The sequence below is a fragment of the Vulpes vulpes genome, chromosome 13, assembly GCF_048418805.1.
Source record: "Vulpes vulpes isolate BD-2025 chromosome 13, VulVul3, whole genome shotgun sequence".
Classification (NCBI taxonomy): domain Eukaryota; kingdom Metazoa; phylum Chordata; class Mammalia; order Carnivora; family Canidae; genus Vulpes; species Vulpes vulpes.
In genome coordinates this window covers 146,552,279-146,576,612 of record NC_132792.1, presented here as the reverse complement: position 1 = coordinate 146,576,612, position 24,334 = coordinate 146,552,279, and the positions used below count along the sequence as shown (strand labels likewise).

At 52.4% G+C, this 24,334-nt stretch overlaps 1 protein-coding gene across 1 annotated transcript in view; it reads left to right on the top strand.

The window, feature by feature from the left end:
• Nucleotides 1-24,334, top strand: part of LHX4 (LIM homeobox 4) — a 45,882-nt gene that overhangs the window by 5,997 nt on the left and 15,551 nt on the right. Inside the window, exon 2 of the mRNA XM_026001067.2 lies at nt 10,449-10,620. Coding sequence (XP_025856852.1) covers nt 10,449-10,620 — 172 coding nt within the window. The remainder of the gene's footprint in view (nt 1-10,448; nt 10,621-24,334) is intronic.

Genomic DNA, 24,334 nt, shown 5'->3' with positions numbered 1-24,334 from the left:
GACCCAGCGCTGGCTTCAGTCTGTGGCGCTCGGAGGTTGGCTTCATCTGAGACGGGACTTTTTTTTTTTTTTTTTTTTTTAGACGGCAGAGTGAATGGCCTTAAATGGGATCTGAAGGGCGAAACTAATCAGGAAGGAGAGGAATGAGTAGCGCGGCTGGGTTGGGATAAGACCGGGAAAGGCAGGAATTGAAGGAAGGCCAAATGCTACCAAATGCTAGGTGCACACACACACACACACACACACACCCCACACGCCAAAAAAAAAAAAAAAAAAAAAACCAAGCCGAGGTTAAGGCAAGAATGTTGGCTGAATGCTCTGGGGATTAAAGCAACGTGAGTCCCCAAGACATCTTGGAGACCGCCTACCTACACCACTGCAAATACCAGGGTCGCCTTTAAAAAAAAAAAATCGAGCCCTCCTAGAGGTGAGGTGGGGGTCGAGGGAGGCCGGAAACCTGCAAAGCAATTTCTTTCCAGTGAAGGAGACAAAACACAGCCCAAAGGGGCGTCTTGGGTTTTGAACAGTGACCTGATGACCCCGGCTGACCAGGTGTAGACAGCCTCAAGTCCTAAATATTCCCCTTGTCCTAACTTCCCATTTGCCTCGGATTTAGTGCCCTTTCACTGTGTGCTCCAGTCAATTAGTGAGTACTTAGCACCGCATTAGTAGGCAGAACCCAGAGGGACCTCCCTGCAGAGGATGCAGCCCTGGAGGAAGGGGAGGGAGTGTTGCACCTGCAGTCCTCCAGGGATGGAAAATTAGTTCCTAGGGACTAATCTTTGCATCACGTCGTTAGGAAGACTGCTTTGAGCCCCTAGTTTTGGTCAGCAGCGATGGGTATTTGGTGGATTTCTCTGGCTGGGTAACTGGTCTCCTGCAAACTGCAGAGCTGTGGGTGGGGAGGGCTGGTGGACTTGGATGGAAGGGACCTTGTATCATTGCTTTCATTTAGGGAAATTGATGAGGATTAGGGATGAGAAGCTTTGGAATGGTAGAGATTTGGAAACACTTTAGCTGTCGAGAGGACCAAAGGAATAATGCTACCCACTTTGGGAAACAAGGGTGGAGGCAGACAAGCGGCAGTTTGCTGTGGTAGCACCAGATGCTGGGTTTGGAGATGAGGGGGTGGGGGGTGCAGGTGTACTTTGGTAATGATTTTCTGCCTTTCTCCCTTCCCGGAGTGACTGTTAACAATGCCCATGACACAGATGTGAGCAAACTGCTGCTTTTAGTAAAATTCCCATGTGGCTTATGTGCCTATCTTTGTTCTCCATTCTTTCTCTTCGTCCTTTCTCCCTTTCCTTGCTTCTTCCATCTTTCGTGAGGTCTTTGCAGGGCAGCACCTGGGGTTGTGCAGGAATTCTCAGCACAGGAGTTCTGTTAGGGGTGGACTGTCTGGCAGGCTGCAGGGTGATGGGGGTCCCTCGCCTTTTTAGGAGCCTTAGAAGGAAGGGCGGTTTCTGGTTCCAGGACAGAAGCTGCTCTGGAGCTGGGCTATTGTTTGTGGTAGGAAAAAAGTCATCTAAAATAGATGGTGCAGTGAGATTTCCCCCTTTTTTTAGGTCCTAAATTCTACACGAGCCCCGGTCAAAATGGAGTACAAATCAACCATTTTGAGGCAGTGTTGTTGGGAGTAAGTGGACGGGTTGGGTTTAATTGGCAAAATTGGAATTGATTCTTCCATGGAAAATGTACTTCAGGTTAACTGTATTAATGGTGGATTGGAAAATCATCTTGGGAGGCAGGTCCTAAGTCCTGTTGTTGTTTTGGTGGATTTCTTTGCTCAGATTTCCTCAGCCCCCTTCCCTCTGTCAGTCTGGGTCCAGCCACAGATGTTTTACTGCGGTATCTCACCCCCAAATGCCTTTAAAGTATAATTTACTTTAATTATAATGTTAGAGGGTTAAGGGATTGGTTCTGGGAATAGCTTAATAGAGACAAAACTTGCAGCCAAATTAATTGAAAGTTTCTTGTTATGAGGGAGAGGTTGCCAAACATATGGAATATTGCTACGGAATGAGACATCAGAAAAACCCATTGTGGAGATTTAGCAATGATTAAATGTGAAGATGGAGTGGAAACAGAGATGTGTCTACAGCATTTCCATAAATCGTCGTGGTTCTGTTTCATGTGATTTTCTGTTTTGTTTGCAATCACCGAGAATATTCGATATCCTACTGAAGAACATTAATTCTGTGTCAACATCTAGTCCAGAAGGTCACCCTATACCTGCAAATACATATTTACATTATGTGTTTTGTTTACTACAGGACTCCTATTAAAATGTCCAAATTCAGCCTTAAAATGATAACATCGAAGTTGTCTCCAGGATACTTTCAGATCTGATCTTTATACTGAAAAGGTTACTCTTTTTTTGAGCTGCCCAAGCAGAAAAAGAACAAAGGAGATTGTCAGAGGGACCCTAAACCACCAACTGAGACAAATAGGATCTGTGGGGGGAAGGATTCTGAAGGAGGAGTGGAGGGAAAAACCCTTAGACACAGTCATTTCTGACATGAGAAGGCTTTTCTGACTTTTTTTTTTCTAATTGTTAGTCATTCGTTAAGACATACACACAAACCTAGGAAACTAGGAAAGACTGGGAATTAGATTATATATATATATATATGTATATATATGTATGTATTTTTAAAGTATGTAAGCAAATATAATCATAATAGAGAATATGATTTCTTTAAATGCAATGCCAGGTTCTTTTCTTAATTAAGCTTTTTTCAGGATTTTTGTGGCTCTATTTAATGCCTCATCACCATCACAAAATACCGTGATGTTCAATATACCTTTTCTTCTTAAATTTTGAAGAATTAATATTGGAATTTTATGCTTCAGTTGTGTTGCTTATGGGATAATTTTTACTAAGTTATGAAGAGATGTATAAAATATTTGAGAAAAGTATGTTATAGTCTCTTCAAGATACATGGGTTTAGAATAAGGGGCAATATGAAAAAGGAAACTATAAATTGTTTAATAAAAACGAATTCTCCTTAGTAGGGAGATGGAAAATAAAGAGCAGGAAGGGGGGGATAACCCAGACACACAGAGTCATAATTTGTCATGTAATATACATCCTGAGTCTCAGGCTTACCCTGGATGTGGACTTAGAGATGAATTAGTCCTCGGTTCCTTCAGCCACAGTTATCAGGTGATAGAAAAGGGAAGTTGGGACCAGAAAAATAGGATTTTATTGTCAGTGGTGACGGTGGCAACTTTAAAGTGGAGAGTTTTATTTTTGAAATATGTTTTCAGTAATAGAAATGTTAATTAATTTAATTAAACTATGACTATACCTCCGCTATAATTCTTAGACTTGGAGATTCCAGAAGCTAGGTATGAGTCTCGGCGGGCAGGGTACCATGCTTGGTATGTCCTGTGGCCATATGTTGGCACACTTTAGAATTAGTCACCCCAGATTAAGTCAGTAAGCTCACACCCGACGGGGCTTATCCCAGCCTGCCTTTTAAAAACCGTCTTCCTTCTTACTTACTCGGGAAACCTATTTTCTCCCCCTTATATGTGCAGAAGAATGGAGAGTTCTGAGAAAAAACAATATTTTGCAAAGCATTTCTATTGTGCTTCCCTTAAAGCCCATTTAGCTTCTTTCAGTTTGTAGTCAGTAAAGAAATTTAACAAATAAATAAAATTATGTATTTTTGGAAACATGTATCAGCCAAATGTTATTTAAGATTGGCTCCCAAATGACTGACTTCTCTAGTGGAGTCACCAGCAAAAGGGTTTGGAGCGAAAGCCTCAAGGCTTTCTTGAGCACTGTTGGAAGCCTTGCTCTTCAATCAGTCCCAGACAAAAAGAAGCATCCAGCCCCAGTTTGACCCCCAACTGTGTGCCCTTAAGGAAGCTCTTTTAAATGTAGAGGTTCACCTTTCACAAGGTTGCCCAGAAGGGCAAATGAACTTGGGAGATTTGCAAGTGCTCGACAAAGTTCTGAGTGCGGGCAATCTTAAAGACCGGACCAAGGGTCCCACCTTGCAGACAGAGTTGCCCTCAGCTGCTGGAGTGGCCCAGGGCGTCCCAAGAGGGACCAAGCCTCCTGGGAGTCTCGTGGGATCTGCAAACCAGGAACCGCTCCCACAGACCCTGGCTCCTATCCTGAAAGAAGCAAGGAAAACCTTGTCAGGTGCATGAGACTGTTAAGACAAATTGTGAAACAAAAGGAGGAACTCCGTCCAAAAGGCAGGTAAAAAGCAGGGTCTCGTGGTGCTGCAAGGGGGCACGTCAGAGTCCAAATTTTACAAAATATTAATCTGGTCTCGGAGCATGGTTAAATGAACGTTATTCCTCATGATACAAAATAAATTAGTTTTAAAGATATCAAAATACTCATCAGCACTGTTTCCAATTTTCTTCAGTACATTTTAGAAGTTGCTGTCAAGTGTGTTCTAGTTTTAGTTTCTTTGGTGGAAAAAAAAAAAGTGTTTGTCCTCACCTTGATGCTCATCCGTGACCAGAGAGATAGAAAACACCATTTTTCAAAGAATTAAAATCGATCAAACAAACAAATGCAAACCGTCTCCGAAATGCTTCATGGTGGCCCCTGGTTTCTTGAGAGCAGTTTCTTGGAAATGAAGAAACGTGAGTGGGAAATAAAAACACACAATACCTTTTTATATGTCATGAGGAGGGGGTGTGGGAGGGGATTTGATCCACCACAGACTGCATCAGACCTTCTGACCTCCTCTGTTCCCAGTTTTCTGAAATGTCATTAATGGAGGAATTGGGGAATTTCAAATGGAATCAATCTTTGGATGGACCACTCTGAAAACTAAGCCCCGAGTGCCCACACCGCAGTATTTAGGGTGATCCAGAGGGCAGGACATCATGATAGGGACTTTATAAGCTTCTTTGATGAAGAGGTAGATGAAGGCTATAGGCAAAGTAAAGGTTTTTAGCCATTTCTCATCAAATAAGAATAGTCACTTTTCCAATGGGCTTTTTAGAGATCTCCAAGACAAATACTAGAATCCTCCATTGTTAACGTGAACTCAATCCACTCTTAACTGAATACAGTACAGCAAAAGTGAAGTGAGGTCAGCCAATTGGTGGTCCTAGCTGCCCCCCACCCCCACCCCAAGCACTCCCCATTCTCACCATTCACATACGGGGAGGAGACCAAAGTCTGGTAAACTTGCCCACATTCTGTAGTGAACAGAATCTGCCAGATTTCCTTATTCCAAAAAGACTTAACATTGTAATGTTGTATTATCTGTTACTCATACTCTGGGATTATGTTGATTAGAAAAGGGTGTACATCTTTCAGATGCTTTGAAACTAAGGAGATGGAGGAGAGTTTTGAGTGTTTTGTGTGTGTAGGGGGAGGTCAGTGAAGGAAGAGGAAATTATTTTGGGAAATAAAGAAGTATGAGATAATTTTAATATACTTCAAATATGTAAATTCATCTTGTTGGCGACTGGCCACGAGGAGTGGAAAAAGGAGCTGCCATTGAGCTGGGCAATGGTGCTTGGGGGCTAAGTGTTTTTTACTCATTGCCTGATGTGATCACACAACAACCCTGAGAGACCGGTGTCACCATCTCCGTTTTACAAATCAGAAAACAGAGACTCAAAGAGGTTAAGCAATTTGTCTAAGATCCTATACATGGTAGACTCAGATCTGAACCCAGATGGATCAGACTCCAATCTGGGATTTATTATAAATAATTTGGCAGACCTAAAGATATGAACATCTAAACTCTAAGCAGATCTGAAAAATTTCAAATTCTCCCAAAAGACTATTTGAACAAAATGTTTCTGCTTCCTCCTAGCTTTCTGTAGCACTCAGTGCTCACTTTCCCCAGGGCTCCAGGGTTGGACAGCTCCCTCATTCAGAGATGGCTTCCCTTCCAGAGATGGAGCTGGACTTCGGGAGAATTGGCTTTTTTCCAGAATGGCAATGCCTCAGCCTGTGTATGAGGATGTGTGTGTGTGTGTGTGTGTGTGTGTGTGTGTTTATGTGTATGTGTGAGTGTGTGAAACTATGGTGGTATGTGTGTGTGTGTGTGTGTGTGTGAGTATATGCAATTATGTGTAGGTCTGTGTGTCTTTATGAATGTGGTATGTGGAGGTGCCTTTGTGTATGACTCAGGGTGTATCTTGGGTTATTTGTGATTGTTTCTCTATGTGTGTTAGTATGTATATGTGTGTGTTATATGTTTGCATGTAGACTAAGTATGTGTGAATATGTCTGTTTATCTGATTGTATGTAAATGAGTTTGTGGGAGTTTGGGGGGGTATCTGCATGGATATCAAGCGCATCCTGGGATGTGTCCAAGGGAGCCTGCCTGCCTATGCAGCTGCTCTCGCTGTGCTTAGGTCTGTGCTTTGAGCCATGTCACTCTGCAGGATTCACAGAAGGCTCTGGACCCTGATGATGGGGAGTGCATTGTACCGTGTGACCCAGCATCTCCCCAGATTCCTTAGCTTAGTTCCATGGGCTTTGCTGTCCTTTCATGACTGAGCTTACTCTCCACCGAGCCCCAGCAGAGAACATCGCCAAAGAACACTTACGTGCAGATAAGATAACATTTTTCATTTTAAGTGAAATGACTCCTCGTATCAGAAACTGGTTTATAGGTTAAATTCTGTCTTAGCAACTCCCAGGGTCGGCTTACATTCCAGTTTTTAAAGTGGAATTTTGTTATATCAAATACTGGATGAAATAAGTTGAGGTGACTAGAGATGTGGAGAGCTTCTGGCTTCTTGGAAATTTTGGTTACAACTTTATTCCTGGTAGGAGACCTATATAACCCCTGTCCTGTTCAGGCTCTCTGAATTTAAAAATAACAATAATTTCTTGTAGTTTTTTTTTTTAAGGCTTGTATTGTTGCTTCTGGAAAAATTTCTAGATAGCTTACATTTCACACTAATCAAAATAATTACATGGAGTGTTGTCACTTGAAGTGTAGGATCTGAGTTCACAGGTCTCCACCCCCTCACAGGCAGGATGAATCTGAACTTGACAGATGCCATCAACAAGCTGGCACCTTGCAGCTGCGGGGAGGGGGGATCAGCAGGACCGGAGCTTCTGCTTCCCACCCTGCTCTGGCGTTAGGTGTGCATCCCATACATGCACACCCTGTCCTCACGATCTAAATGTATGTCTCAAACATTTCCATTTGCCCAACTGTTATGGAGCCCAAGAGGCCAGTGGCTCATCTACTCCCTTGTCACTGTATGCAGAGCAGCTTTGAGACTACCTCTCCACCTCTACCTCCCCTCCCTAAAATGACAAGGTGGAGCCAGCCAGATGAGGCATGTCCAGATCCCTCCAGCTCTCAGACTGGGTTAGCCTACCTGAAGCCTAGGGTCCTGGTTCAAATCCCAATTCCCCCATTGTGGCACCTTGGGTCCTTTGCTTCATGTCTCCAAGCTCAGTTTTTCCATCTGTAAGATGGGGATAAGGATGCTTTCTTCACCAAATGGTGCGGATTATTGAGTCATATACACCCAGGACCTGGTGGAGTTCATATCAGGCTCTTGCCATCAGTTTTTTTTTAACCATTATTGGCATATTGTGCATCTCTCAAGCCATTTTGATGCTATCTTTGTTTTTAAAAATGCCATCCCTTCTCACAATCTTCATTGGAATACAGTGTTAAAGGTTCTAGTTTTTTTTTTTTTTTTAGAATGTCCCTCACGTTTTTGCCAAACTCGAGGACCCCAGTTTGGTCCCAGGGCTCCCCCCTCGCCCCAGAGAACCCCGAGTTTGAGCGGGGCAGCCCCATCCAGCAGGAAGCATTCCTGCAAGCTGGAGGCCGAAATGGCTCGTCTTGTCTGCTCTTAGTGTTGTTCCTAAACGTGATGTCTCGGTCTCCAAGCCTCTAGAACTCCTCTGCCCGCCCTCCCCTGCATACATTAGCCTTAATGTATTCTCTCTTGAATACTCATCATATTAAGGCTCCCGGTAGGTACCTTGCTCGAAATAAATTTTATGAGCACACATCCTCGCCCTCATCCCCCTGCATTTGCGGCTGGGAGGAGAAATATAGCCGTATCTCTCCGGGAGGCAAGGCCAGACAACAATTAGGTGGGAATCGGCGCCCTCTGGCCCCGGAGCGGGCGAGGCGCGGGCGGGCGGGGCGCGCACCCGGCGCGGGGCCCTGGCTCTCGGGCGGGTGTCCCCGGGCCCAGGGGCGTCCGCCGCCCGGGTGCCTGGCCGGGGACTCCCACAAGGACGCCCCCCCCGGGTCCCCCCACTCCGCGGGGCTCGGCCGGCGGCCTGCGCCCCGGGACGGACCCCCGACTGCGGGGCACGGGCTCTGCGCCCTGCGCCCGCCGCGTCCGCGCGCCCAGGGCCTCGCCTCCCTCCTTCGCAGGGCGCTGCAGGGCGCTGCAGTCCCACCGCACCGCACCGCGCACCTCCTGCCCACGACCTCCCTACGGGCTCGGGCGGGCTCGGGCTCCGGGGCAAACGCGGGAGCTGCAAAGCCCGCGCCCCTCGCCCCACGACCCTCTTTACAAGAGTTGTCGCCCCCTCCCCCGGGCAGGGCAGGCTGGCCTGGTCCCCCCCACCCAACCCGCAGGAGCCCCTGGTGATTCACCCCGCCCTGCTCAGAGTCCCCTCTCTGCGCCTCCAGATCTCTCCGTGGCTAAGGCCCCCAGCCTCTGGCCCCGTCCCTGCTGCTCCAGGGCTGCCAGTCCCGATGGTCCCCAGAGAGGCAGCACAGTGGCTGCAGCCGAGGGAGCACACTACCTGCAGGCAGACAGGTACGCCCGGCCAGGTGGGCACTCTCTGAGCCTCTAGTGAGGGTCCCACATCCATGCAGGGATTCCTGGGAGGGCCCAAGGAGATCAAGTCCATGATCCAGGGTCCCTGACTTTCCTTCCCCTCAGCCACAGCAGCACCACATCTAACACTTGGTTATTGCAATCATCTCCTAATAATCACAGACCTTTATTGAGCACCTACTGTATACTGGCCCACTCCTACCCATATTGATTCAACAACACTCTGCAACAATCCTACCAGGTGCTACTATTCTTTCTCCTCTCTCTGTCTCTCACACGCGCACACATACGTTTTAACAGGAGCACAGAGATGGGAAGTAATTTGTTGAAGGTTAAAAAGCAGAGCAAGAAAAAAAAAAAAAAGCAGAGCAAGGATTTAAACCCAGGCAGGCTGGCTCTAGAATCCATCGTCTTACCCTGTATCTTACCCATTCCTCCTTAATGGATGGAAGTCCTGTTGCTCTTGTGTGCTTAGTACTTTGCTGGGCACATCAGAACTGTTTGGTAAGTATCTCAGTAACCAATTGGTTGCACTTTTTTTTTTTGCCAGGGGGAAAACTTTTGGGGTACCTATTTGGCTCAGTCCCTTAAAGGGCTGCCTTTGGCTGGGATCATGATCCTGGCATCCTGGGATTGAGCAGCACATCAGACTCCCTGCTCGGTGAGGAGTCTGCTTCTCCTTCTTCCTCTGCAGCTCTCCCTGCTTGTGCTCTCTCTGTCAAATAAATAAATAAAATCTTTTTTCTTTTCTTTTCTTTTTTTTTTAAGGAGGAAAACTTTTGAGATAGAAAAAAAAATGCCATAGGCACAGGGACAGGTAACCAATGTCCAGACCCATGGGTATCTCCCTCAGCGTGGTCCCTGGTAATTTTCATGGAGCATTTTGGTCTGAGAATGGGATCAAAGAGCAAGGCACCTGGTGGGTCTGACTTTCAGGCAAATGTTGGGAGCTGCTGAGGCCATAACAGGAAAAGTCTGGGTTTGGGGTTTAGTGAGCCTAATGATGACACTAGTGATGTCATACTGTGAGTGTCCCAATAGCCTATCTACAGGCTTGAGATACAAATGACTTAGCACTTGAGCTTGTTTTCTACTTAGATTTAGGTGCGTTCACATTTTCTCCCCAGTGCTTTGAGGCTAATGTTAGCACTTTTAAATTATGTCACGCCAACAAATGGTATGAATCAAGAAGCCCGTATGATTCCTGAGAGATTTGGTTTTCCTACTTTTGTTGATATTTTGGCGAGCACAGGAGAAACTGGTTAACTGTTTCAAGGTGAACTTCTTAGGATTTGATCAAGTATTCATCCAGTGATAAACATCTGTGGAGCTACTGGTGTGTGCTAGGCACAGTGTGAGGCAGCCAGGACACAAAGCTGCAAAGGAAGCACTGTTCCTGCTCCTTGAGAATCCCACCTCCTAACCGGAAACACAGGGTGGACTGGATTTCATTCCCACCTGTCCCCCTGATCAGCGACCCTCGTGCAATGTTGTAGCCTGCACAGCTGTTGATCAGCGATCCTCGTGCAATGTTGTAGCCTGCACAGCTGTACGCAGCAGCCCCAAGAGTTTGGGTTACATCCTTTCCCTCCAGTGGGAAATGAATCATGAGGACTGGTCTGGTCTGGTCTGGTGAGCTGTGCTGTGTGGAAGGCTCACTCTGCCTTTCTCTCCTCTCCCCGCAGAGATCCCTCAGTGCGCTGGCTGCAACCAGCATATCCTGGACAAGTTCATCCTGAAGGTCCTGGACAGACACTGGCACAGCTCTTGCCTCAAGTGTGCAGACTGCCAGATGCAGCTGGCTGACAGGTGCTTCTCCAGGGCCGGGAGTGTCTACTGCAAGGAGGATTTCTTCAAGTAAGTCAGAACCCTGGGTGCAGCCTCCCTCCCCTTGCCTTGGTCTGTGTCTGCCTCTCCCCTCGGGTGGGTGAGGCGGGACAGGGGTGCTGGCAGAGGGTGTGAGCCCAGTTTCTGGAGGGGAGCTAAGGAAGGATGCTGGCGAATCCTGAAAGCAGTGCTCTTTCTGTTCCTGGGAGTTGGTGCCTCAGGGCACTGCTGCTGCTTTCAGAGTGGGTGCTCTGAGGTTCATACCCTGAGAATCTAGAGGGGTCACCATGGCTGCTACAGGGCCACAGAGGCTTGGGAGAGTTGCCCCTGGTCAGGGACAAGCCAGGCTCTGGTAGTGTCATCGCTTTCATTGAAAACATGCTGAAGAGGCAGTTTCTTGTGATGGTTAAGAACCCAGACCCTGACTGGGTTTGAACCGCTTAATGTGCTCTTGAGCAGGTTTCTTCTCTGCCTCGGGTCGCTTATCTGTAAAATGGGGGTGGTGATAACAGTTCCTACCCCATAGTATTGATATGAGCTCTGAATGGATCAATATGTGTAAAGTCCTTAGGACAATGCCTGACACCTGAGAGTCAGCTTTTAAGACTGTCCTCCCTTCATCCATCAGAAACAATGTTGTTGGTCACGGCGAGGCGACTTCCTAGGATTTATTTTCTGTGCCATTTAGTCTGGGACTTTTCTCCCGGAACCTGTTACCCAAGGCACTTGGGCTGGTGCCTTAGCTCACCCGGGTCAGCTGTGGCAGCAACACCAGCACAGGAGCAGGGGGTTGGGGTCAGTGACACGGGTCGGGGAGGCCCATGGCTGTGCACAGAGGGGGACGGGACTGCTGGGAAGGTCCCTCAGAGTCTGGAAACATTTGGCACAAGTGAGCAAGCCTCCAAGAGGCGCTGTGCATCCTTCAGAGGTCGTGTATTCTGGGAGGGGAGATGGGCAGAAATGCTGGCCTGGACACAGAACATGTTTCTCCCTGGTCCTCCCAAGGTAGAACTTCAGGGAATAAGTGATTTTAATTTCTGAGGATTCTCATATTTCTTTAGTCCAAAATGAGTTGAAAAGCACACTAAGGGTGACTTTGGTTTTCTACCGGGGCTTCCACTGTGGCCTGCTTGTGTTCAGAGGCAACACTCATTGTTATCATCACGCTTTGGCCAACAATGCACCACGCTCTCCCTCTGTGTGCGTGTGAGTATGCACGCGTGGACACGTGTTTGTGTCTGAGTGAGTGTGTGTGCGCGTGTCTGTGCCTGTATGCTACCTGAAGGAAGGGGCAGGAGGCACACAGGCACATCCAACAAATTCTGGATCCAACAAATTCAGCCCACCTGAGGGCTGGGCTTTGGCTCTTCCTCTCAATCTCTTCTGTGTACTGCCCTCCTTTCTCCCAATCTTCCTTTCGCTCTCTCACCTCTGAACCTTGCCCTGTTCCCTGTATTCTGGTATTTGCAGCTGTCACCGACACCCATGTTCTTTCTCAGCCGGCAACAAGACTCATTAGTTATTCATTTTTCAGTGATACCCCGGCCAAGCACCATGCCGTCCTCACAGGCCCCTGCGTGGCGTGAATTTCACTGTGTGTGTGTGTGTGTGTGTTCACATGTTGTGCACCTGTGTGCACCTGTGAGCGTGAACATGTGTGTGAGGAGGAGCAAGAGGATGCAGGTGCACGGGCCTGGCCCTGGGGTTAGGTCAGCTGTGTTCCAGGGTCTGGGTGCCATCCTCCTCCGGTTTGTCTGTACCTTTGGGAAGCTTCCATGAGCTCCAGGGGCAGCTGGGAACAGGAGGGTGCTAAGATGCCCCTGGGTCAGACCACTGGCTGGGGTACAGGTAAAGCCCATTCGGATCAAGTCACAGGACAATGGCACCAGAGAAGCCCCTTTGAGCCCCTATCTGGGGTCTGGACCTTGACTAGCTGGCTCTAGGTTTGGGAAAGGGAGGAGGTAAGCAGCTCAAATGTAGTTTTGGGCTTGAGAGAAATAGTGATAAGTCAAGGGACCCCTTGAGGCCCAGAAAGGAAAGGAAAGATTAGCACAGGCCTATGAGCCATAAGCCCAATACTAGAAATAACCATGACAGTTAGTCACTCAACCCAGTGCCCTGACCTCCTGCCTCTGTAGCCTCCCCATGCCGGGGACCTAATTTGGATCCTTCCAGAGCATTGCTCAGCAGTAGCTTTGTGATTAATCTCCCACTCCCTCTAGCCCACGTACCTCCCCACCAGACCAGCATCCAATCTCACAGTTGACCCTGACCCCCAGCTCCTCCACCACGGCTTCCTCTGCCTATAAAATATTCCAGATGCATTGTGCTATGCTGACAGAGTCTTCCCCCCATACCCTGCCTCCCTTCTAGTCCTACCTCACCACATCTTGGGTACCCAATGTTCCCCCAGCAGGTTGCCCCCTTTCCTGGGCAGGCCCTGACCCAGGCTAGTTTGTCCTCCAGGGATGTATGTGTCTCAAGGTCTCCCAATCCTTCCGTGCTATGAGCCCAGCACTTCAGGGGGCAGGCTCCCTGCGGAGGCGTGGTCACCCTGCCCCTTTTCTCTCCTGGGACTCAGCATGAGGTGCCCTGTTTTTGGTCAGTCCTCCTGTACCTGTTTGATCTTCCTAGTTGGCTTGAGGAAAGGTTTATTAAGTATTCATTCTTCTGTCCCTGCCATATGCACGTGGCCTTGCCCACAGGCTGTTGGGGGGTTTGATGCAACAAAGAGTAGATCACATTGTGAATTTACAGCATGTTTGGTGACCAGTTTCTTTCCCTCCCATGATATGCTGTGAGTCATGGAAGCCCAGGCTGCCTGGAAAATGCAGTCACAGGTTCGTGATTTATTTATTTATTACAAGATTTAATTAATTTTTTAAATGAGTTTATTTATTCATGAGAGACAGAGAGAAATAGAGAGGCAGAGACACAGGCAGAGGGAGAAGCAGGCTCCATGTAGGGAGCCCTATGTGGGACTCGATCCCAGGACCCCGGGATCATGACCTGAGCTGAAGGCAGATGCTCACTACTGGTCACCCAGGAGCCCCTATTTATTTATTTTAGAGATAGAGCGCAAGTGAGGGGAGGACAGAGGGAGAGGGAGAGAGAGAATATCCAGCAGACTCCCCGCTGAGCATGGAGCCCAAGGCAAGGGGGGGTTTGATTCCACAACACTGAGAGCATGACCGGAGCCAAAATCAAGTGTCAGACACCCAACCGCAGCGCCACCCAGGTGCTCTGGGCCCACGATGGAGTCACAGTTACTCCCCTTGTTCCGCAGGACCACTCTGCTTCACTACATGACCCATCTCAGGATTGGATCCCTTTGTGAAGTAGGGGAGCCGGCCACAGAGTCGGGGCTGAGCCCAGGTCATTAACTCTGTGACGAGGGGCTGTGTGGAGAGGAGTTTACAGCTGAGGTGATTTTGCCTGCTGTTAATGGAAGGTCACTCAGACCTGAAGATTGGGTCACTCTGCAGCCCCCAGGGAGGACATTTGGATTCCTGGTCAGTCAGGCCTCATGCAGCTGTTTGGACCTGTGACTGTTTGGTGTAGCAAGTCACAGTCCTAGTGAGGACACAGAGGGAGTCAGTCCTCCAGGGTCAGGTTGGCTTTACCTTCCACCCCCAGGGATCTAGGGAAGTCACTTGGGGCTCAGGCTGTCACTTGGCCACAGCGCCGGTTTTCCGCTCCTCATTCCTGTTCATTAAACGTCACCAGGCGTCTGCTTTCAGATGGCACACCAGGGTACCTGTGAGCCAGAGAGAACACAGGGCAGGGCTGGAGGGACAGAGCAGTCCCTGGAGCCCCAGGTCGCTCCCTTGTCCCCCACAGGGCTGCAGGAGTCCCTTCCGGCAGCCTGATGCGGGGGAGGCAGGCGCCATGCCCTTGGATTCACCTGTCAGACCTCAGAGTGCTTTCCACTGGGAGACCTGGCCACAGCCAGGGACACTCTCCTCTCTATGCTCCTTGAAGAAAGAGCAAAAAGAAAGAAAAGCCACTGTCCTTTTCTGATACCTGCCCCATAGTCCTGCTCAGAGGGCGTTGACCTCACTGATCAGCTCTGCGGGGCTGAGGTTCAGGGTCAGTGGTTTCGATCTCTTTGCGCCTACCAGGGGGCAGGGCCACTGCTCTGACAACCCAGGGGGTATCCTATTCCATGTGAGGTGGGAGGCAAGACTGATGCGAAGAGTGCAGGGCTGGAGGCTGTGTCGCGGGGAGGTCGCCTTCCGCGGTCATACCGGTGGCTGACAGCAGAGGGCGGTGTTGACGTGTGCACAGACCAGGAAGGCAGTATCCTTGGAAGGTCGTACTCTGTGGTTGTTGCATTTTCCCCTCAGAGCCGCTGCACTCTCTCTTGCTCAGTAACTTTGGCTGATTTTTGCTGGCCGGTGGTTGGGTTTGCCTCTTGGGGCCCGGGCTGCCCTTCTCCAGCAGAAATACAATTCTGAGACCCAGAGAAGAGGCAGGGTTAGGACGGAATCACCAGCTGACGAGCCCGCAACTCCTTGTGTTGCATTTGCTAAGCAGCTTCTTTCTGGACCGTGTATCCCGCATGTCTCAGGTCCCCCATCTCCTTGCAGACAGACCAGGGCCTGGGGAGGGCAGGTGTCTGGGAGTAGAGCCTCTGGGTGCCGGCCTCATCGCTGACCAGGTCCGAGAGGAGCCTGGCAGCTTCCGCACTCTGACGCCCCAGCAAACAGCCCAGATGCCCTACTCCAGGACCTGGGTTCAAGTACTGGCTCCGTCAGCACCAGCCGGACGCCCTTTGGCAAGTTCTTCACGTCTCTGAACGCCAGTGTCCTCTTCAGAAAAAGTGAGAATGCGGATGGTGCCTGCTTCAGGAGACCTGGACACAGGAACATTTCACAGATTTTAGGAGCAGGGTGGTTTGGTGAACGCAGAGGGTGCTCGGTTGAATTCTTGTCCTGTCTTGAACTAGCTGTTTGTCAGCAGACAAGTGACAAGGCCCTTCTGAATGTCACTGCTGCAAGGCGCTCATTGTAACCCTCAGAGTTGTCGCGCCATGGGAAGGAAATAGTGTGTAAACTGAGTCTGGTATGATGCCAGCTGTGCATTATCGGTGTCTCTGGGTCTCTGCGGGCGACCACTCGACCCACAGCCCCTGAGGCCAGGCTGTCAGAGCTGTCCCGTGGGGCCGGGCCTGCTGGCTTCTCCTGGCCTCCCTCCTCCACACCCCCACTTTGAGACCTACCTGTTGAGATGACAGTTCAGGTCGCCGGCGGTGGGGGTAGTCGGGCAGACTGGGAGGGCGTGCTGCCATGTGTTGGGACCAGACCACAGGCTAAAGGTGCCATGGGGTTTTGCATGAAGGTTTGGCAGACAAACCGGCAGTTATTACAGTATGAAAACAAATATGGCTATGGGGTCAAAGGGAGAGCAGCACTTAGGCCAGGCACGGCTTTCGAGAGCATTCCAGGCTTGCAACCCTAGCCACCAGGGCTAGGGGCTCACACCTACCTGCCACAGGGGGGCTGAAGGGAAGAATCTGCGGTGTTCTGAGAGTGCCCGCCACCGCAGGGGGCTCCTGTCTAAACTTCTGTGGGGGTGTCTCCTTGCCCCTGAGGCCTTCACCTACAAGGCTGGTGGAGATGGTCACTGCTGGGGGCCCCGGGGGATGGAAGGCTGCGTTGTGGCTCATTGTGGCTTGTCAGTGGGGAGCTGTGTGGGCTGCTCCCCAGCCAGGCCAGGCGGCTCCATCCCTCACGGTGCCTCCTCCCCCAGGCAGTCAATCTCCAGGCCGAGAGCAAGGCTGTCAGCCAAGGGCAGGTAAGCAGCGTCCTTGGGAGCCTGGGAGATGCTGATTTATCCCCGCAGTTCAGAACAGCCTGTTTCAGCTCCAGCACGCCCTGCGTTTGGCTGGGACGCAGGGTGGTTTTGCTGGCTCCAGCCTGGTCTTCACTAGTGACCTTGGCTCAGTCACTCTGGTGACCAGGGCCCCCATGGCTCAGCTGGGCCGGGCAGATGCCCACAGGAAATCAGGTAATGTGGGCAGAGGCCTGCTCAGCCTCTCTGCAAGGTGGACCTCACAGAGAGAGCAGGCTCTGGGTCTGAAGCCAGACTCTGTGCGACACTGGGGCATTGGACCCCTGAGCCTCAGTGTCTTGCCTCTAAAGAGATGAGAATAAACATCTCTACTTTTCTGAGTTACTGAGGATTGAGTAAGATGAGGGAAGTGCTTAGTTGTCGTCAGTATCAGGGGCTATTCTTATTAAGGTCATGACGGTGGATGTATGTAGGGAGGAGTGAAAAAGAGAGTAGGAGGTTCCGGGGGGCAGAGGCTGCAGAAGGCTGCACCCCAGGGTCTTGAGGTGGTAGGAGGTGTGGCCTGTGTCCATGCTCAATGTCAGGTCAGGTGATTGGAGCAACTGTCCACCTGTTGGTGTGGGGGGTGGCATGGGGAGCCACCACTAGTTCTCCGCATAGGGTGCCATCCCTCTATGTGTGGTCCAGAGCTGTGTGGCTGTGCCTGCAGCCCGCAGCTTTCCCTTCCCGGAGCAGGGACCCTGGTTCTAGCTGGAGGCACCAGCCTGTGCTTGTGTGGCTGCCTCTAACCAGCTTTTTTTTTTTTTACATTCATTTTATTATTTGAGAGAGAGAGAGAAAGAGATAGAGAAGGAGCAGCAGGGAGAGGGAGAAGGAGAATTCAGATTCCCCGGAGCCAGAGACTCAGGGCTCTATCCCAGGACCCTGGGATCATGACCTGACGTAAAGGCAACTGTGCCCTGTGGCCAATTTATACTCTGTTGCCCCAGGAAGAGGCCACTTCAGTTAGTTCTGGGGTTGGTTGTTGTTCAGTGTGCCAGGTTCTTGTCAATCCAGTGTTATTTCTGGTAACTACACACCTACTAGCCTCCCCACTACCTGTGTGTGGATGCTCATGCATGCACACACACACACACACACACACACACACACTCTCTCTCTCTCTCTCTCCCTAGCAAAATGTGCTTGGGGAACCCACAGGGGGAGGGTCTCTTTGACGTGTGACTTTCCATAATTTCTGAATAGTTTATAGTCTAATTCCCTCGCTAAGCAAATTAAACCTTTTAAGGTAACGATCAGATGGTCCAGATAGTGTCTGTGCATGTGGACATTTGTAAGATTCAAACACACTGGTGGGACCAGACCCACAGTCATTTGCGAAGGCCTGTAATCAAGGCAGAAGCAATTACTTAGCCGAGCAGCTCCCCCTGGGACCCGAGGCTGTATATCAGGCGGTGATGAGTCCGAGGATTATCTGTCTGCCCGCCCAGAGGCCCCAGTTCAGCGGTGCCTGCCCACCCTCCTGCAGCCCAGCCTGGGGTGAAGGCCTCCTGACATCTGGGGGACCTGCAGCCCATAGACTTTTTGGCCCTGGGGCATCGGCTTGGGACCAGGTGGTTGCAAATCAACCTGGGAGTCAGTGGGATCTGGGCTGTGGAAACAGGTCCCCAAGCAAAGAGGGACGTGGGTGCCATTGGAGTGAGAAGTGTGGAGCAGCCTCTTTATCCCAGGAAAACACACCAGCCAGCAGCGGAAGCATCCTGTCTCTTTGTTGCTGGGGCGCAACCACCTTCTCTCTCCTTCATCTCCATCCCAGACGTTTAGTCATAGGCTCCCAGCTCCCAAATGGCCTCTCTTTCTGTCCCCATTTCTTGTGCCCTCTCTAGCCCCTGGCACCACCCCTCTGCAGCTTGAAGCTTCTCCCTGCCGGGCCTCCTGAAACTCCCTGCCCAGCACCTGCCAGCTGTGATCGCTTCTTGCTTGTTCTCTGGCCCTGGTCACACAAGAGAGTCCTGCGACAGCAGGTGTCTGGCTTGTGGCTCTGGCTCCCGGCATCTCCCCTGCTTGGGGAGGAGCCACAGGCTAGAGTTGGGCTCTATGGTGGAAGCACTCAGCACAGCAGATCATTCTGGTGTGAGGGGTTGGATAGGACCTCTTGTTCCTGAATGTCCCTGCCACTGCCTGTCACATTGCCTGCGACACCACCACTGACATCTTGAGGGACAAGAATCAACAAGCAACCTGCAGGCACCACAGGAGCACTGAGAACATCTGTGCCCAGGGTCGCTCTGAGTGGTCCATGCAACAGCTACAGGGGAGCCTTCTGGGGGCCTTGCTAAATGTGCGGCTTCTGAGCCTGGAGTCAGGAGTCAGGAGTCAGGGGTGGCTGTTCTGCTTTTAAGCAGACATCCCAGGTGGCTCTTCTGCCCGGGTAGTTTGGTGACAGGTGAGCGAACAGGGGTGGCAAGGAAGGGGAGTGTAGTTGAGCCAGTGGGTGACAGCTCCCAGCCTGTCCCCATATGTGAAAAGGGACCAGTAGGTAATACCTGCCCATGAGGAGGTTGTGTGGTTTAAATGATGTAGCTCACATGAAATTGCCTGCGGTCTATGCGCCAGATGTGTGTTTACCCAGATTAAGGGAGGTGGGCCGGACTCTTGTAGAAGAGAGTCGGGTCAGGATCCAATGTCCCATTGCCTCTTGGGAAGCAAATCTACCCCCAGCAGGGAAGGAGGGAAGCACGGCTGAGGGAAAGGGGGAACTGGGCTCTGTCCCCTTTTCTGCTACCAACTGACCCGTGTTGTCTTGAACAAGTCACTACCCCTTTCTGGGCCCCAGTTCTGCGTTAAATGAGGAATTGGACCAGGTCACCAATTCTAAAGCTTTTCCAGTAGCATTCATCTCAGAATAATATTGAATGTTTGTTAAGAAGAAAAGCATTATATTACCCCCTCCCCCCAATAAAAGGCAGAACACCTTGAGGCAGTTCCAGTGGGTCTGGGAGGTGTACATGTGTGTTGTGGGGGTGCTGTGTATCCACTCCCCAAGGCTCTGGCACTTTTGGGTGTCAGGCCCTCTTCGCCTGGAGAAGGCTGACCATCTTGGGCAGAACTTTATGTGTCCATGACATGGCTGTGGTGGTGATATATGTTGGAAATATTGGTACATACAGTAACAGTAAATATCAGCAACTTACCTGTCAAGTGTGGTGATAGATAAAAGAAATACATGGAGAGAAGTGTCAGCCAGGAAAAAAATATACAGCTTGCAGTAAATCACCACCAAGCAATTAGAACATAAAATTAAGTTATGCAGTATTTTGTTTCCTTGGGACAGTGCAGTGTGCTGTGGCAGTCCCCCTACCCCCGACAGAGGCTGACAGGAGGTGGGGGGCCCGGGCTAGCCCCTCCCCTACTGCCTCCCGATGGCCAAGTAAGGAAGAGCATTGGGTTCAAATCCCAGCTTCGCCGTTGATGGCTGTGTAGTCTCTGGCACATTATCTACCTCTCTGAACCTGTTTCCTCATCGACAAACGGGGCACGTGTATTAATGCATACCCAGGATGGGTCATTCACTGTTAGTTCACCGGCTGTTCACAGGACATGTATCCTGGCAAGTCCTGCTGTAAGTGCTAGAGGCAGTGGTGGAAAGACAGATACAGTCCTGCTGGCATGGAGCTCGCCTTCTAGAGACAGAGACATACGGTACACAAGAACTGTGCTGTGCATCTGTTGGAGACATGGGAGTGCTGGATTGGGGCCGGGGTGATGGAGAAATGCCCCTGGAGAGGGCAACACGCGAGGGGGTGACCTGCAGAAAATGCAGACGTGAGCCATGCAGGTATCTGGGGAGAGAGCATTCCCAGCTGAGGCAGAGTCGTGGGCCCGAGGGGCCAGGGTAGCTGGGCGAGCAAGCAGGCAGAGTGATGGGAGGGGAGGCTAGATCGTCTGGGGGGTGGGGGTCTTGTAGGCCAGTAAAGGGACTTGGGCTTTTACCCTGAGCCAGGGGGAGCCCCTGGGACTGACGTGGGGTCATGGGGGAAGGGCAGAAGCCAGGAGAGCCTTAGTTGTGGGTGAGGCCTGATGGTGGCCTGAACTAGGGAGGCAGCAGAGCCGATGGTCAGAAGTGGTCCAATTCGGATTGAATTTTGGGTAGTACCAACATGGTTTGCTGACAGATGGGGTGGAGCTCTCCAAGGCTTTCAGCCTTAGTCACTAGAAGGATGAAATCACTGTTCAGTGATGGGGGCAGGTTCTGGGGAGGATCAGGAGTTTGGTTTTGGACATCCTGGAGGAGAGGCCGAGGGGACAATGGGACATACCAGTCTGGAGTTGGGCGAGAGGTCTGGGCTTGAGTGGAAGTGGAGTCCCAGGCGAGAGGCTGCCCTTGGGGAGGGGCAGAAGCAGGAGAGCCAGTCCGGCAGCCAAGTGAACACGGTGTTCTAAGGAGGAGGGAGAGAGCCAGTGCCACTGGAAGGTCAGGGAAGATGAGTCCCCACCACTGGGTCAGCGGCACTGGGGTCATGGCTCATTGGTGGGTGGCAGCCCGTTGGGAGTGTGTGTCAGTCAGGTTCCCCAGGGAATCAGAACCAGCAGCATGTGTGTGTGTTTAATATAAAGAGATTTATTATAAGGATTGGCTCATGTGATTTTGGAGGCTGAGAAGCCCTGAGGTCTGCAGTCAGGAGGCCAGAGGCCCAGGAAAGCTGAGAGTGTAAATTCTAGTCCAAAGCCAGCGGGCTGGACACCCACGAAGAGCTGATGTTTCAGTTCAAGTCTAAAGGCAAGGCAAGGCCAATGTGCCGGCTCAGGGAAGTCAGGCAGGAGGAATTTCCTCTCACTCTTAGGAGAGTCAGCCTTTCTGCTCTGTTCAAGCCTTCAACTGATTGGATGAGGCCCACCCACAGCAGGGAGGGCAATCTGCTTTACTCAACCTACTAATTCATATGTTAATCTCATCCCAAACACCCTCACAGACACATTCAGAATAATCTTTGACCCAATGTCTGGGCAGCCCGTGACCCAGTCAAGAGGACACATAAAATTAACCATCAGAGTAGATTGGAGAGAAGAGCAGCAACAGGGACATCGGGAATCCTGCGTAGACCCTGCTTTTGAGTTTTCCTATAAAGGGAGTAGAGAAGTGGGTGGTAGATGGAGGGAGATGTGGGGTCAGGAGACATTTTTTTGAAGTGGCACAAATAATAAGCATGCTTGTACACTGCCGGGTCGGATCTAGTCAGGAGGGAAAACTAATCACGTCTGAGGGGGGGCGAAAGGAACAGTTGCTTATTGGGATAATCTTATTGGGCAAGAGGACACGGACTCTGTGTCTAGGTGGGCATCAGCCTCCAACAGGAGCACAGATGGCTGTGCGGTAGGGAACCAAGGGAAAGCAAGACAAATGGGCAGCTGGACAGGATTGTGGGAGCACATGGGGGCGGGCCTCTGCCCAGTGCTCATCTTCATCAGGCAATAGGAAACTGTGGGCTGGGACTACAGGGGAGGGGGCTAAGGGGAGGGGGTGCCCAGGAGCACCAGAGAGCAAGTGGACTGGGGAAGGGTGCTGTGCTTCTCAGGCCCTCTCGAGTCACGGATCACAGATTGGAACTGAGCCCCATCAGTGAGGTGGCATGTGGGGTGCTGGGTGGAGAAGGCAGAGGGTGCAGCACAAGGTGGGAAGGCGAGGGTGTGTGCAGGGGAGGGGTTAGCAAGACGGACCCTGGGGGAGTGGGTGCTACAGGGAGGGAGCTGAAGGACAAGGAGGGGGTGGCCGAAGGGAGCAATGCCTGTAAGTCGCCCGGTTCCTGCCAACAGCAAGGTCAGGGAGGGCGGAGCGAGGTTAGAGACCGTGACCTTCAGAGGAAGCGGTCAAAGAACTGAGGGAGCAGGGGCAGGGAGGACTGCTGTGTGGACGCCAAGTCACCCAGCGTTATGGCAGGAAGGGCAGCAGCTGAATAATCCCCGGGCCCTGGGGGAAGTGCTGGGGTGGCAGTGAGCACCGCAGGGGGCACAGCCTGTGGTCTGTGGATGGAGCACCAGTATGTGCCCACGGGGGCAGGGGACACACACAGTAGGTGCTTCGTGAACAGGCACTGCCCTCCTTAGTAGTGTCTGTCTCAGGGCCCAGAATATGGAACCTGGGGTCACAGAATAGAACTTAAAATCAGGACGTGCCAGCGCATCCGTGGGACAGGATTTACGTGCACTTGTTTCTAGAAGGTGTGGTGTCTGCAGGGCCTGCCTGTTGCCCTCTTCCTGCAGGATCCAGCCACCCTGGAGTCTGTCCCCGCCTTGCAGAGTGGTCCTGCCAGGCCTGTCAAGAGCAGCGGGGGTGCAGGCGGGGACTCGGGCTCTGGGCACCGGGAGCCCAGGGTGCGACCAAGGACCCAGGCCTGGCCCCCTCCCCGGGCTCAGGGGCGCCCCGGCTGTGGGCGGTGATGTCTGGGCATTTCCCCAGCCGGCGGCGGCCGGTGCCCAAGCAGGGAAGGTGCGGGGGGGGGGGGGGGTTCCTGGGGTGGAGGCTCCAGGGGCAGCCCCCACATTGCAGGGGGGGAGCCTCATGCTCTGTGGCTCAGAGTCGCTGGCGGGGTGCAGGGGGACAGGGCCCCTCTGCCCGAGTCATCTTCCCGGGGGATGGCTGCTGGGGGCCTGCCGTGAGCCCACCGGGTTATCAGAAGCCCGAGGTCGGCCCCGCTTTTCTCGAAGCCTGAGGTCGGGCCCCACTTTTCTCACTCTTCGCCTTTGTGGGCTGCGGCCCGGGCCCACCCACCTGAGCCTCAGCTTCTCAGGCGTTAGGAGGGCGCACACCGGGGACCGGGCGTGAGGCTGGCGCGGGGCTTCATGTTTTCCTCAACCGTGGCCTCGCCGCAACCCGGCTTCCATTCCTTTCTCGGAAAAGCTTCTGATGCGAGCAGCAGTATTGTTCTGGGCGCGTACTGCCCTGCCTGTATAGGCAGGATTTAAGGAGCACTCCACGCGGCCTCCCCGTCACGCGGTCTCCCCCCTCACGTGGTCTCCCCCCGTCAAGCAGACGGTCACCCCCCGTCCCGCAGTCTCCACCTCACGCGGTCTCCCCCCCTCACGCGGTCTCCACCTCACGCGGTCTCCCCCCCCATGCAGTTCCCCCCCCCACACACGGTCTCTCCACCTTACGCGGTCTCTTCCCCGCCCCCCTCATGCAGACGGTCACCCCCTGTCACGCGGTCTCCCCCCCTCAGGCGGTCTCCCCCCCTCACGCGGTCTCCCCCCCTCACGCGGTCTCCCCCCCTCACACGGTCTCCACCTCACGCGGTCTCCACCTCAGGCGGTCTCCCCCCCTCACGCGGTCTCCCCCCCTCACGCGGTCTCCACCTCACGCGGTCTCCCCCTCACACGGTCTCCACCTCACGCGGTCTCCACCTCACGCGGTCTCCCCCTCACACGGTCTCCACCTCACGCGGTCTACCCCCCCACGCGGTCTCCCCCCCCACGCGGTCTCCCCCCCCCACGCGGTCTCCCCCCCTCACGCGGTCTCCACCTCACGCGGTCTCCCCCCCCACGCGGTCTCTCCGCCTTACGCGGTCTCTTCCCCGCCTCCCCCCGTCACGCAGGCGGTCTCCCTGTCACGTGGTCACCCCCCTCACGCGGTCCCCCCCCACGCCGTGTCCCCCCCTTGTCACGCGGTCACATCCCCGTCACGTGGTCACCCCCCCCCGTCACGCGGTCTCCCCTCACGCGGTCCCCCCCTCACGCGGTCTCCCCCCCCCACGCGGTCTCCCCCCCTCACACGGTCTCCACCTCACGCGGTCTCCACCTCAGGCGGTCTCCCCCCCCCACGCGGTCTCCCCCCCTCACACGGTCTCCCCCCCCACGCGGTCTCCCCCCCCCACGCGGTCTCTCCGCCTTACGCGGTCTCTTCCCCCCCCCCCCGTCACGCAGGCGGTCTCCCTGTCACGTGGTCACCCCCCCTCAC